A 15,872-nucleotide genomic window follows, 5' to 3' on the forward strand; every position below is an offset into this window, starting at 1 on the left:
TTTTAACGGAGCCAGCGGGAGGGGGGAGAAAAGGAGGGACCTGGCGCCACCAGGTTTGCACTTGCTCACGAAGAGCCCTCAACCCCAGGTACTCAACAAAACCTAAACAATTAGGCTTGGAGACCTAGCCAGAGCTGCTGCTGTGTGACCATACACCTGCTGAGATAGAGAACATACTGGGGAATTTCCGGCAGCACATGACCACATATAGGGAGGCAAAAGATTGCTCTCTATCTCCACCTGCTGGTAGATGGACACAAACCACTAGTCTTTGGATTGATTGGCTTGATGATAGGGAACCTTTTTTTCACTGTCACTCAGATCCAAAGTCCTTGCTCTTGCTCACAAGCTCAGCCCCATTTCTCTCCGGACAACTGAAGAAAGCTTTATTCCTGGGCAGTACTGGCTCACTTTCTCATGCACAAGGTAAAATTATGTATCATACCTGATAATTTTCTTTCCATTAATCATAGCTGATCAATCCATAGACTGGTGGGTTGTGTCCATCTACCAGCAGGTGGAGATAGAGAGCAATCCTTTTGCCTCCCTATATGTGGTCATGTGCTGCCGGAAACTCCTCAGTATGTCGATATCCAAGCTCCATCCGCAGGACTCAGCACTTAGAGAATTACACCCACAAAGGGACACTCTGCCCAGCTCACCACCGCCGAAACGGGGGAGGGGAATTAACCCAGCTCATCCCCACACAAGTGGGGGAGGGGAATCCGTCCAGCTCATCCCCGCGGAGCGGGGGAGGGACACCACCCCGCCGATGCGGGGGGATCTGGCTTATCCTGCAACCGCAACCGCAGGAGGAGCTGACTGACCCTAACACCGCCGAAGCGGGAGGGGTACAAAGCTGCCCTACAGCCGCACGAAGCGGGAGGGAGCGCCAGCAGAATTTATGTCTCAATCCAGCCCCGTAAAATGGAGGGGAGAGGAATGCAGCAGCTCACTGTAACACAAACTCGTCTCAACTCTTGAAGAATCCAATTGAAAAAACTTGAACACGAAGTCCTCCTGAACAGGAACTGAAGACTAAACTTGAATCTGAAATGCAACCAGAATATAAACAGTACAGATATCTGGGAGGGGCTATGGATTGATCAGCTATGATTAATGGAAAGAAAATTATCAAGTATGATACATAATTTTACCTTCCATATCATCATGCTGATCAATCCATAGACTGGTGGGATGTACCGAAGCAGTACTCACCCAGGGCGGGACATTGAAATCCCTGACCGCAACACTGAAGCTCCAAACCGGGCCTCCGCCCGAGCAGCCACAGTCAAGCGGTAATGCCTGGAGAAGGTATGGGCCGATGCCCAAGTTGCCGCCTTGCAAATCTCTTCCAAGGAGACGGACCCGGCCTCTGCCATCGAGGCCGCCTGAGCTCTAGTGGAGTGAGCCTTCAGCTGGATAGGCGGCACCTTCCCTGCGGCCACATAAGCCGCTGCAATGGCTTCCTTGACCCATCTTGCCACTGTAGGCTTAGCAGCCTGCAGACCCTTACGAGGACCTGCAAACAGGACAAACAGATGATCCGATTTCCGGAAATCATTGGTCACTTCCAAGTATCTGATGATGACTCGTCTCACATCCAGATATTTGAGAGCAGAGTATTCCTCTGGGTAGTCCTCCCTACGAAAGGAAGGGAGACAGAGCTGCTGATTCACATGGAAGCGAGAAACAATCTTGGGCAGGAAGGAAGGCACTGTGCGAATAGTCACTCCTGCCTCAGTGAACTGCAGAAAAGGCTCTCGACATGAGAGTGCCTGGAGCTCGGAAACTCTTCTGGCTGAAGTGATAGCCACCAAAAAGACTGCTTTCAATGTCAGGTCTTTCAGAGATGCCCTCGACAAGGGTTCAAAAGGCGGCTTCTGCAAGGCTCTTAGCACCAGGTTGAGATTCCACGCAGGCACCACTGAGTGCAGAGGAGGGCGCAGGTGATTAACTCCCTTGAGAAAACGTACCACATCTGGCTGCGAAGCCAGGGAAGCACCCTTCAGGCGGCCCCTGAAGCAAGCCAGAGCCGCTACCTGGACTTTAAGGGAACTGAGCGACAGGCCTTTCTCCAGACCTTCTTGCAGGAACGCCAGCAGTGAAGGGAGAAAGTGAGCCTGCTTCACACCACGCTGCAAAGGTACGCCAAACCCTGGCGTAAACAGTAGAAGTAGAGCGCGTCCTCACTCTCAGCATAGTGGCGATGACCTTGTCTGAGAAGCCCTTCTTCCTCAGACGCTGCCACTCAATAGCCAGGCCGTAAGACCAAAGGGGGAGGGATCCTCCATCACCACGGGACCCTGATGCAACAGGCCCTGTTCCACTGGCAGCCGCAGAGGGTCGTCCACTGATAGCCTTATCAAGTCCGCATACCAGGGACGTCTGGGCCAGTCCGGACCCACCAGGATTATTCGGCCCGGATGCTTTGCCACCCGGTCTAGTACCCTGCCCAACATGGGCCAGGGCGGGAACACATAGAGAAGCTCCTGTGTCGGCCACTGTTGGAGAAGAGCATCTACTCTCAGAGATCGAGGTTCCCGTCCTCTGCTGAAAAAGCGCGGCACTTGGCAACTGGCCGATGACGCCATCAGATCTAGGCTCGGCTGGCCCCAGCGCTTCGTGATGTCCAAGAACGCCTGAGTCGATAACTGCCACTCTCCGGGATCATAGGTATGGCGACTGAGAAAGTCCGCCTTGACATTCATGACTCCGGCAATGTGGGCCGCTGACAGCTGTTCCAGGTTCGCTTCCGCCCACTGGCATAGATTCATGGCCTCCTTGGCTAGAGGGGCGCTCTTGGTACCTCCCTGGCAGTTGACATAGGCCACAGCCGTGGCATTGTCCGACAGGACCCGTACTGGCTTCAGGAGGTTGATAGACCACTTTGCCTGTGCAGGAGACCAGAGCCCCTGCGCTGTCCTTCCCAAGCAGTGGGCTCCCCAGCCCGTCAAAGAGGCGTCCGTCGTGACGACAATCCACTCCGGGGTCACAAGAGGCATCCCTGCAGACAACTTGTCTGTCTTCAGCCACCAGCTCAGCGCCTTGCGCACTGCTGGGTCCAAGGGAAGGCGCACAGCATAATCCTCCGACACCGGAGTCCAGCGCTGCAGCAGAGAGTGTTGTAGTGGTCTCATATGAGCCCTGGCCCAGGGCACTACTTCCATCATGGCCGTCATAGAGCCCAACAGCTGCACATAGTCCCAAGCCCGAAGCGGAGAGGCTACTAGGAACTGGTCCACCTGAGCCTGAAGTTTGACAATCCGATTGTCCGGCAGGAACACTCTGCCCACTTGGGTGTCGAATCAAACTCCCAGATACTCCAGGGACTGAGTCGGGCGCAGCTGGCTTTTCTCCCAGTTGATGATCCACCCCAGGGAGCTCAAGAGAGCAATCACCCGGTCCACAGCTTTGCCGCACTCTGCATAAGAGGGGGCTCGGATCAACCAGTCGTCCAGATAAGGATGGACTTGTACTCCTTCCTTTCGCAGGAAGGCCGCGATGACCACCATTACTTTGGAGAAGGTCCGCGGAGCAGTAGCCAACCCGAACGGGAGGGCTCTGAACTGGAAGTGTCGGCCCAGGACTGCAAAACGCAGAAAGCGTTGATGAGGAGGCCAGATGGGAATATGCAAGTACGCTTCCTTGATGTCCAAGGATGCCAGGAACTCCCCTGCCTTCACTGCCGCTATAACAGAGCGGAGAGTCTCCATGCGAAAGTGCCGAACTTTCAAGGCCCGATTGACCCCTTTGAGGTCGAGGATAGGCCGTACAGAACCTCCTTTCTTTGGTACCACAAAGTAAATGGAGTAACGTCCCTTGCCAAGCTGATTTTCTGGCACCGGAATGACTGCACCCAGGCGGATCAGATTGTCCAATGTCTGCTGCACTGCCACAGCTTTGACCGGAGACTTGCAGGGAGAGAGTACAAACCCGTCTCTTAAGGGTCGGCAGAACTCTAGCTTGTAGCCATCTCTGATGACTTCCAGCACCCAAGCGTCTGAAGTTACCCTGGTCCACTCGCCCAGAAACGAGGACAGGCGTCCTCCAATCTGCACTGGGCCATGGACCAGGACCCCGTCATTGGGTACGAGACCCTGGGGGAGGACCGGAGGGCGCACCTCCGGGACGGCGGTCTCTGCGAAAGGAATGCTGCTTGGGGGAGAAGTTCCTCTTGAAGGAAGAGGGGGCAGAGGAGCCCGACTTGCCCGGGCGGTACCGACGGGCTTCCTGAAACCGTCCTCTGGAGATACCGGGGCGAGCACTGGCCTGAGCCCTGACCTCTGGTAACCTCTTGCCCTTAGACGTGCCGAGATCGGTCACAATTTTGTCCAGCTCGACCCCAAAGAGCAGCTTGCCTTTAAAAGGCATACTTAGCCAGGTGGGACAGAGGCGTGGTCCGCAGACCAATGTTTCAGCCAAAGCCACCGCCGCGCAGAGACTGTCTGAGCCATACCTTTAGCCAAGGCTCTCAAGACATCATACAGTAAGTCTGCCAAATAAGCCAAGCCCGATTCCAGGGCCGGCCAATCAGCCCTCAAGGAAGGATCCGAGGGGGCAAGCCCGCTGCACAATCGTCAGGCACGCCCTGGCCACGTAGGAGCCGCAAACTGAGGCCTGCAAACTTAAGGCAGCCGCCTCGAAGGACGACCTTAAGGCCGCCTCCAATCTTCTGTCTTGGGCGTCCTTTAGGGCTGTGCCACCTTCCACCGGCAACGCCGTTTTCTTAGTCACCGCAGTGATTAAAGAATCCACGGTAGGCCACAGAAAGGCCTCCCGTTCACTTTCAGGCAAAGGACAGAGGCGGGACATAGCCCTAGCCACTTTGAGGCTCGCTTCCGGGACATCCCATTGAGCTGAAATTAAGGTGTGCATGGCATCATGCACGTGGAAGGTTCTAGGCGGGCGCTTCGTCCCCAGCATAATGGCGGAGCCAACAGGGGCTGAGGGAGAGACGTCCTCTGGAGAGGAAATCTTCAAAATGCTCATGGCCTGCACTAACAGGTTGGGCAAATCCTCTGAGCGAAAGATCCGCGCTGCAGAGGGGTCATCCGCTCCATCCGAGCGGGAATCCGTCTCCTCCAAGGAATCCCCAAAGGACCGTTGGGAGAACTCAGATACGCTGCCCTCATCTACATCAGAGGAAACAGAGTCCTCTAAGGCCCGGGAATCCACCAGAGGGCGTTTACTTCCGGGGGCCTCAACCCCTTTATCGGACAAGGGAGAAGGGGCAGCGTTTTGCATAAGGAAGGCCTGATGCAGCAGCAAAATAAACTCGGGGGAGAAACCCCCCAGACTGTGCAATTCAGCAGCCTGGGCCACAGCCCTAGACGCACCCTCAACCGGCGCTCGCAAGAGCGGGGGAGAACCATGCTGCGCATCCAAGATGGCATCCGGCGCGACACTCCGCGAAGGAGCCGCGCGGGAAGAACGGCGCTTAACTTTAGCCGCTTTTTTGCCGTCGCCCAAATCAAGGGCGGCCATGGCATTAACGTCTCCCAGCTCAAGGGCGGCCCAAGAAGAAGCTGTCCGAGCAGAGTGGCCGGCCAAGATGGCGGAGGTGAGCAGCGGGGGATGGGCGTTTATGGCGGGAAAAACCGCCGCACCGGAGGAAGACCCGGGACACTGACCGGCCTCCGAACTGACACCCAACAAGGGCGAATCAGACTTTAAGACCCCCGCATCCCCGCTAGAAGCGCACACGCTGTCCGGGGTGCGATTCTTCGCGCCCTCGCCCTCCGACGCCATAGGCCACGTGGAGATCTATCGGGGAACCCCCTGCCCGCTATAAAAAGGTAAAAATTACCTGCTTCTCGCTCCGAGCTGTAACGACCTGGTGTCCCAGTGAGTAGCTGCAATAAACGTTTAAATAAACGTCGAAATAAACGCCTTTAAGGACGTCCAAAAATTTTTTGTTTTTTAACGGAGCCAGCGGGAGGGGGGAGAAAGGGAGGGACCTGGCGCCACCAGGTTTGCACTTGCTCAAGAAGAGCCCTCAACCCCAGGTACTCAACAAAACCTAAAAATTAGGCTTGGAGACCTAGCCAGAGCTGCTGCTGTGTGTGACCACCACCTGCTGAGATAGAGAACATACTGAGGAGTTTCCGGCAGCACATGACCACATATAGGGAGGCAAAAGGATTGCTCTCTATCTCCACCTGCTGGTAGATGGACACAACCCACCAGTCTATGGATTGATCAGCATGATGATATGGAAGAGCATGTTTATTAGCCATAGCCCACCAGCACTGGAGGAGCTAGTCGAATCCCAAGACAGACATCAGCCTCACTAGTGGAAAAAAAAAAAGCCTAGACACCCATACTTTAAACATGTACTCAAAACTCAGATATGGTTAACTGTGTTGTGCGCGTTGTTACTCATGTGTTGGTGAAAAAATGACTTGTATGTCCCTTTTACTATCTCTTCTACATAAGCCTCAACTACAGATGAAATTTCAAACATCTTTAGGAAACCTTATTTGTTCTGAAGATTATGTCACCATTTGAAGATGGAATTCTTCCCCCCCCCCCCCTCCATTCTCTTCTATGCCTTACCACACTAAATATAAAAGTAGGCAGAACATTTCTTTAAAACTTTTAACTCCCAATAGTAAACAAAAATTCATAGCCTCTACTCCTAAGCAGTGTACTGCCTATTTGACCATAGCTCTTAAAAGAGCCATACTTCAAGAACAGTTTTATTAGGCACATTCTTATAGAAGAGCATGTGTAACACCTTTCTTTAATTATTGTGTCAAACATGTTATTGGAGGAATGCTGAACACATTGATTTTTGCTATGTGACAGCAATTTCTATGAATTCACACTGCACAGCATAGGAAACCACTGGGTAGTAAGACGGCAACTGAGCAGAACAGAATGGAAGATAAGTACACAATGTATTAAAATACGATTATGAGAAAATACTATTAAGAAAATCACATTTAGTAGGCCACAGGAGACAAAACAAGAATGGAGAGCAGTAGAAAATTGGTCTATGTTGTACAGTTTCCAACAAGGTGGAAGACAAAAAGCTTAACATGGAACAGAGGTGGTTAAGAGACTACTCCACTATGGAAATCTAAGAGGCTGAAGGAAAATAAAGGGCCATTTCCTAAATACTTAACAAGAATGGTGCCTAGACTTTCCTCACTAGTGTCTAGAGACCAAGGTGGAATAGTAATACCCTGTACTAAATAATTCTCACTGGGGTGACACTAGCTGAACACCAATCATGAAGCTACACCTCTTTCCCCCACGAGTATTACTGGTAACATAATTCTTAACTGCACCCTCCCACTCCCAGGCAATGCCTAGTATCTGACAAAATGGTAAAAAAATTAGTGTGATAGTCTTTCCTCATCAGTGATGGAAGAAGTTGCCAAAACCAGTTCAGTTCTCATGTTAGCAGACAGGTTTTACTGCAGGGGAGGGGGCAGAATTGGTTATTGTGGCAAAAACCACTTGTCCCCAGAGCAGCATTTCCTTTTCATGCCTAAAAACTAAAGCCCACCTTTTTTATACTTTATCCAAAATACAGGCTGCCTTCATGAGACTGGGAAAGAGTAGTATTATTTAAAACCAGGTTTCCTTTGCAGCACAGCCAGCATGCCCCCCTTCAGAGTTTGAATCACATGTGCTCTGTAGCAGTACTAGACATGAATGCACAATTCAACGTATACATGCTGTGCTGCTGCAGCACTACTCACTACCATATTGAGAAAATGTCCAAATGCAGATTTATGCCACTTTCTGGATGTTTTTCTCTTTTTGAAAATGAACTTGAGTTCATTTTCAAAAAGAGAAAAACATCCAGAAAGTGGCATAAATCTGCAATTTTTTTTGTTACATTTGTACCCCACGCTTTCCCACTCATGGCAGGCTCAATGTGGCTTACATTTGGACTTTTTTTTTCACAAAAATGTCCAAAATTAGTATTTTCAAAACCAATTTTTAGAAGTTTTTCCATGAAATCCATCATAAGTGTGTTCAAATCACAAGGGGGTGTGTCAAAGGTGGGATCTGGGCATTCCGAACATTTTTCAGCCATAATGGAACAAAAACGTCCAGGACTAAAACGAAGACATTTTGAGCTTGACCTGTTTTTATAACGAATAAGGCACAAAAGGGTGCCCTAACTGACCACTGAAGGGAATCAGTGTGACCCCCTACCACCCCCCACAAATGTGATTACAAATATGATTTAGCAACCTCTTGTGACAGCTTCAGATGTTAGAGCCAGATCTATCAGAGCAGCATGCAGGTCCCTGGAGTAGTGTAGTGGTCAGTGCAGTGCACCATGGAGTGGGGGACTCTGGTCCCTATCTCCCTCTACCTGTCACATTTGTAGTGGAAACTGTGAGCCCTCCAAAAATCACCAGAAACCCACTGTACCCATATAGGTGCCCCCCCCTTCACCCATAAGGGCTATTATGTACACCTGTGGGCAGTGGGTTTTGGGTGGCTCAGCAGACAAGATAAGGGAGTAATGGGGAGATGTGTACCTGAGCGCACATTTTTGAAGTCCACTGCAGTACCCCATTTATCTTCTGGGATGTCTGGGAGACCAGTCTACTAAAAATGCTGGCTCCCTCCTACATCCCAATAGCTTGATTTTCTGTTTTTCACTTGGACATTTTTGTTTTGAAAATGAACCAAAAAAAAAAAATCTTCCAAAGTACAAAAACTTGTTAGAAACAGTATACTTTTCCCTTCGGAGCTCTTTAATGCTAACTATAAGGGTTTGGGATGGGACATAGCGGAGGATTTGGAACGTTGGGGGGACATGGCGTTTTCCTGGTTCGGACAGATAGCTATAGTTAAAATGAACGTACTAGCCCGGTTGCTGTACCTTTTTCAAGTGCTGTCCATGTTAACGCCCAGGCAATAGCTGGCAGCGCTACAGGATAAAATGCGGTTCATCGGGGCAGGTAAACGACCATGCTTAGTGCATACTCTCTTATATCAAGACAGAAGAAAAAGGGGAGGGGGGTTGGGAGTCCCAAACCTCATGTGGTATTATAGAGCAGCCCAAGGGAAGGTGGCGGTTGAGTGGTACCAGGATTACCCAGATAGGCAGTGGGTGCACTTGGAGCAATATTCAATAGGGCAAACTCCTCTGGGGGCAATTATGTGGACTCCAAAATCATTCAGGACCTTGGGAGTGGGAGAATGCCCGTCCATTAGCCTAACCCTCCACTACTGGGCTAGTCTTTTTTCAACAGAAAAAGTGTATACTCACTAGTTTATCACCAATAGCATACAACCCCCTCTTCCTGCTAGGACTTACAACAGGGGCATTTACTAGATGGTATGCCAATGGCTTGAGAACTTGGGGCCAAATGTTTGAGGCAGCACAATTGTCATTCCAGAGCTTGAAATTACATTACCCTGAAGTGGAGGGGGACTCATTTGCATACCTTCAATTGGCCCACTTCCTTAAGACAGATACAGTGAGGGGTCATACAGAGGGAGAGGTCCAGCTTGGAGGATATCTGTGAGAGGACTACCTCCACCCATGGGTTAATCAGCCAACTATATAAATGCGTCAGTGCACAATCTCCATGTTACTGCCTTCATAGGAAGAGCTGGAATGGGGAGCTAGGAGTGGCCCCGGTGGAGTGGGAAAGAATTGAAAAAAGCACAGGGGGAGTGTCTACTCATGTACCGTTAAAAGAGAATGCAGTAAAAGTACTGTTTCGCTGGTATCTTACACCAATCAGTCTCCAAAGAATATATCCATCTAGTTCAGGCTTTTGCTAGAGGGGATGCAGTCAAAAAGGAACAATGGGACATGTATGGTGGTCTTGTGGTAAAATCAAAGCGTTTTGGAAAACGGTCCACAGCAGATTGCAGAGATGGATTGGCACTACTTTTAGGTGGGCCCCAGAAATTTTTCTGTTCTCTGTCAAGGCAGTTGTGTTATCACCAATCCAACAGACCTTGGTGAGAATGTCAGCTGGAGTAGCTAGAGTAACCATAGCTTCTCACTGGAAACAGCGGGGCGTACCCTCTATCAAGCGATAGATTTCCAAATTGAAATACGTCTGTGAAATGGAAAGGCTTTTAGCAGAACGTAAGCATAGGTTGCATAACTGGCAGTCGGTGTGGGGCGCCTTTCAAGAGCTGCACCCATAGCAAGTTGAGAGGGACTTAGGACTCTGTGTTTGTACTTAGGTACAGCCTTATCTCCGGAGGGGGGGGGGGGAGGGGGGATTTCCTATGTGAAACTCTTAAAAAATCTTTGAAGTTTAATTTGACACTACTTCCTAATGTTACATTTATAGAACCTTGTATCTTGTAGGATGGAATGGTATCTCCATTGCAAAACATTGTATTGCTCAAATGGCATATAGGTTTATGAGTCATATTTTAAAGGAAAATAAAGACTTCTTGAAATTAAAAAAAAAACCAGTATACTTTTTTTTTGGAAAAATAATTTTTCAGATTTGACATTTTTGCAAAATGTTTAAAGTCAGACAGAGGTCCTATTGAAAATGTCCCTCCACATAACCAAAGACAGGATAACACAAATACTGAAGTAGCCCCTGCAGTGCAAAAGTGTGCCTTGCAGATGCTAGAAGCCACTAGAACCTGCATTTACCAGAGTACAATGTCAGAGGGCTCTAGCGTGGCAATCGCACATGCCAGGGAATGCCAGAGCTTAATGCACATTGGTATTCCCCCTCATGATCAGAGAGCAGAGGTCTGATGCTCCTGCCCTCTTATCACCTTTGGGTTAAGGCTCCCTCTCCCTCCTGCTCAGGCCAGGCTGGGCTATCTCTTACAGTACTGACCCCATTGAGGTCTGGTGGACCCCTGCACACAAATACACAAGACACCATGCTGGTCTACTGGGACCTCTCTCCTTCTGTCACCACACTTCCAGTGAGACCAAACCTGACCCCACCCCCCCAGCCAGCATGCCCTTGTGGGCTAATGACCAACCCTCTCCCCAGTACCTTCAAAGTTGAAGGGACAAACATTCCTGACCCCCTCAGCAGGCACCACCTCAAAATGGCAGCATCCTGGGAGGGGCTTAACATCCATACAAGAAGTTCCTCCCTTATATGGAAACCAAGCACAGCCCAGGATACACCATGTACGGCACTGCCATTTTGAGGTGGCACCCACTGAGGGGGAATGCTAGTCCCTCCTCTGAAGGTACTGGTGAGGGGCTTGGGTGACCCCCACAACAGGTCCCACTGGACTACCAGTGTTTTCAATATTTGTGTGCAGGGGTCCCATTGGACCACCAGATACCCAGGGCCTTACCAGTTGGGGGGGGGGGGGGGGGGTCCAAAGTCCAGCTGACAGCCCACATCATCAGCCTGCATTCAAAAGTTGTGTTTAATGCAAAACTCATGCACAAGGGAAACCGATAATGCGTATATCATTTGTGTACTATTAAATGTTGATCATGAGGCAGTTAGTTTAGGGCACTGCTGAACAGCACACAAGAGTTTTAATCAGGCCATGCATCCTCACTATGGTCAAGTAGCCCACCAACTCAGCTCTCTATTGACTTTTGTGGCTTATCAGCAGGCAGGTAGGGGGTAAAACATGGGGTTTAAATAAGGGATGGGAGCCCACACAAAATGTAGGTACTGGAAGTTTGCAAAGCTGATCACAGCAAAAGGATGAAGTATGCAGGGTAATGCAAGACAAAAAAAAAAAAAATCTGTAGCATCAAGTGAGGAAAGCTGTATTTACAAATAGTGAAAATACCATGCCCAGTAGCATTTGGGGAGGGGAAAGATAAATGGAGCACCATCTGTTATAGTTAAGACTACTTCTTGACTTTACACAATATAGCCCACACAATTTTTGATTATGCAGCCCCATTAATAAACACTGTTTAACCAAGTGGAGAACACACTTGCTTGTTGAGCTATAAACCAAGCAAAGATGACTGTACCAGAAAATACAAATGACTACACTGAGGGCATGGGCTTCAGAAATCTGGGGACAATTATCAAAAGTAGTTATATTGCCTCTTACCTGGATCACTTCTAGTATTAACATATGCATGTCTACAACTCATTGTATGTTCACAGTGCCATTTTTGTTTAGACCTCAAGTGTTCAAAGCTTTTATCATCAACTAGCAAGCACAAACTACTACTATACCCCCACTCAAGCGAAATCAGTTATGCTCTAAGAAAATATGGCCTGTGCAGCTCATTTCAGTACGAGTTTCCATCCAACCACCACATTTAATCATTAAAACTAAGGCAGTAAGCCTTAGGAAGTGTGAAATACTACATAAGCAACTAAGCAAACGGCTGGGAATGCAATAACTTTATTTAAACAGTGCAAAGAAACGTTACAATTAAATGCCAACTGGGCAGATTGTCATTCAATTACTCATTACTCCCCCTCTCAGGCGCAGGACCAAGTGCAAGGTGGATTCTTTCTGGATATTGTAGTCTGATAAGGTGCGACCATCTTCTAGCTGCTTGCCAGCAAAGATCAATCTCTGCTGATCAGGTGGAATTCCTTCTTTGTCTTGAATCTTGGCCTTCACATTCTCTATGGTGTCACTGGGCTCCACTTCCAATGTGATGGTCTTACCCGTTAGGGTTTTTACAAAGATCTGCATACCACCTCTCAGACGCAGGACCAAGTGCAAGGTGGACTCCTTCTGGATATTGTAGTCTGATAAGGTGCGACCATCTTCTAGCTGCTTGCCAGCAAAGATCAATCTCTGCTGATCAGGTGGAATACCTTCTTTGTCTTGAATCTTGGCCTTCACATTCTCTATGGTGTCACTGGGCTCCACTTCCAATGTGATGGTCTTACCCGTTAGGGTTTTTACAAAGATCTGCATACCACCTCTCAGACGCAGGACCAAGTGCAAGGTGGACTCCTTCTGGATATTGTAGTCTGATAAGGTGCGACCATCTTCTAGCTGCTTGCCAGCAAAGATCAATCTCTGCTGATCAGGTGGAATACCTTCTTTATCTTGAATCTTGGCCTTCACATTCTCTATGGTGTCACTGGGCTCTACTTCCAATGTGATGGTCTTACCCGTTAGGGTTTTTACAAAGATCTGCATACCACCTCTCAGACGAAGAACCAAGTGCAAGGTGGACTCCTTCTGGATATTGTAGTCTGATAAGGTGCGACCATCTTCTAGCTGCTTGCCAGCAAAGATCAATCTCTGCTGATCAGGTGGAATACCTTCTTTGTCTTGAATCTTGGCCTTCACATTCTCTATGGTGTCACTGGGTTCCACTTCCAGTGTGATGGTCTTACCAGTCAGGGTTTTTACAAAAATCTGCATACCACCTCTCAGACGCAGGACCAAGTGCAAGGTGGACTCTTTCTGGATATTGTAGTCTGATAAGGTGCGACCATCTTCTAGCTGCTTACCAGCAAAGATCAATCTCTGCTGATCAGGTGGAATGCCTTCTTTGTCTTGAATCTTGGCCTTCACATTCTCTATGGTGTCACTGGGCTCCACTTCCAGTGTGATAGTCTTACCAGTCAGGGTTTTTACAAAAATCTGCATACCACCTCTCAGGCGCAGGACCAAGTGCAAGGTGGACTCTTTCTGGATATTGTAGTCTGATAAGGTGCGACCATCTTCTAGCTGCTTGCCAGCAAAGATCAATCTCTGCTGATCAGGTGGAATACCTTCTTTATCTTGAATCTTGGCCTTCACATTCTCTATGGTGTCACTGGGTTCCACTTCCAGTGTGATGGTCTTACCCGTTAGGGTTTTTACAAAGATCTGCATACCACCTCTCAGACGCAGGACCAAGTGCAAGGTGGATTCTTTCTGGATATTGTAGTCTGATAAGGTGCGACCATCTTCTAGCTGCTTGCCAGCAAAGATCAACCTCTGCTGATCAGGTGGAATGCCTTCTTTGTCTTGAATCTTGGCCTTCACATTCTCTATGGTGTCACTGGGCTCCACTTCCAATGTGATGGTCTTACCCGTTAGGGTTTTTACAAAGATCTGCATACCACCTCTCAGACGAAGAACCAAGTGCAAGGTGGACTCCTTCTGGATATTATAGTCAGATAAGGTGCGACCATCTTCTAGCTGCTTACCAGCAAAGATCAATCTCTGCTGATCAGGTGGAATGCCTTCTTTGTCTTGAATCTTGGCCTTCACATTCTCTATGGTGTCACTGGGCTCCACTTCCAGTGTGATGGTCTTACCAGTTAGGGTTTTTACAAAGATCTGCATACCACCTCTCAGGCGCAGGACCAAGTGCAAGGTGGACTCTTTCTGGATATTGTAGTCTGATAAGGTGCGACCATCTTCTAGCTGCTTGCCAGCAAAAATCAATCTCTGCTGATCAGGTGGAATGCCTTCTTTATCTTGAATCTTGGCCTTCACATTCTCTATGGTGTCACTGGGCTCCACTTCCAACGTGATGGTCTTCCCAGTTAAAGTTTTCACAAAGATCTGCATGGTCTAAAAACAACACAAGGGTTTATTTTTTTCCTAAAGATTCCAGCAGAAAATAAAAAGCATTACACCTACCATTGTTCTCAGGCTTCCTTTAAAACATTCCCCTGTAACAATGGAGGCACCTTTGTGCCATATACCAACATGAACATATTACTACTACTAAAAATTCTGTTGCTACCCAATATACTAAGAACCCTAACATACCCACCAACCCAAATAATTGTTTTACAAAACGATATGAAGCATCCTCATTAAATCCATCGCAAGCACGGCTTCTAGGCTAGCCCTCCCTGCTAAACCAAACGCGCCTGCGTGGGTTAACCACACCAAAGTCCCGCCCCTCACTTGAAGCCACATCACCAGAGACGCGGGCGACGTAACTGAGAAAACAGCTGCCCCGCCCATACGCACAAACACCCTCAGCTCCCGCCCAAGCTAGAAGGAACAAATATAACTTCGCACCTCGCGGCCATATTTTAAGACTCGCGCACCCACTCAACAAGGGCAAATCCACCTTAACATAAGTGAACTACGGAAAAAAATAAATAAATCGTTCACTCCCCTCTCACCTTTACCATCCCCTCACAAACATCCTCAAAAAGTTAACGTATTTACCTCCTTTTAAAACTGAAAATCCCCCTACCTCACTGAACTTTAAGGTCTTCAGTCATTTTCACTGGGCAATAGTAAAAAACGTACATTACCTAAACATCAAGTTATTAACGAAGAATAATTTAAAAACACTCTTCTCAAATGCTAAAGAAAACGGACTTACGAAGTATGACCGGGTGCTCAGCAAATAACTGTCTCCACTCCTCAGCGTTAGCGCGTCAACGAACTATCTACGCCCCGAACAAAGAATGCCCCTTTTTATAGACTCCAGGGATCCATGCGCAATCACGCCCACCACGGACTATTTTAACTACAAAATGCGAAAACGTAGAGAGGACGGAGGGAGAGAAAAATTAAGGAGAGGAAGCTGTTTAAATGCAAACCCCCTTACATAGTCCATCTAGATGTGCAAACAATGCCGAGTTGCCAGGCTTGTGCCCTGGCTACTCCATGACGTAAACAACCGAAGTTGGCGGACGTGCACATCAGCTTCTCACCAGTGACTCAGTAGTACCACCTCATTTCCTCCCCCCCCCCCCCCCCTCGAGCTTCGGCGGATTGTAAACTGTGGAGCTCATCTTTCCCGCCCGGCGCAGCGGAACGGATTCGACAAGTAGCGGCTTTAATATTATTTTATTTTTATTCTAATATTCACAGTTATAGGGTTTTGTTGTTTGTTTGTTTGTTTGTTTGTTTGTTTGTTTTAGGGGGGACTCGGGAGGGGGCGCCACTGGAGTTAGCCGCATCAACAAAGACATTTAGAAACTGAAGGTTAAAAGGTAAAACCCGGTTCACAGCTGTCTCTGGAGAAGAAACGAAACTCTAAGAAGCAA

The 15,872-nt window shown here is 48.6% G+C and overlaps 1 protein-coding gene across 1 annotated transcript; it reads right to left on the reverse strand.

Moving 5' to 3' along the window:
* Positions 1–12,285: 12,285 nt before the first annotated feature.
* UBC (ubiquitin C) lies at positions 12,286–15,319 on the reverse strand. Its single transcript, XM_030220144.1, has 2 exons — positions 15,203–15,319; positions 12,286–14,430 (listed from the first exon to the last, which is right to left on the reverse strand). The coding sequence occupies exon 2, from the start codon at positions 14,425–14,427 to the stop codon at positions 12,361–12,363; it is 2,067 nt and encodes a 688-aa protein (XP_030076004.1). The 5' UTR covers positions 14,428–14,430; positions 15,203–15,319; the 3' UTR covers positions 12,286–12,360.
* Positions 15,320–15,872: the final 553 nt, after the last annotated feature.

Source organism: Microcaecilia unicolor, chromosome 11 (assembly GCF_901765095.1).
Source record: "Microcaecilia unicolor chromosome 11, aMicUni1.1, whole genome shotgun sequence".
Classification (NCBI taxonomy): Eukaryota; Metazoa; Chordata; class Amphibia; order Gymnophiona; family Siphonopidae; genus Microcaecilia; species Microcaecilia unicolor.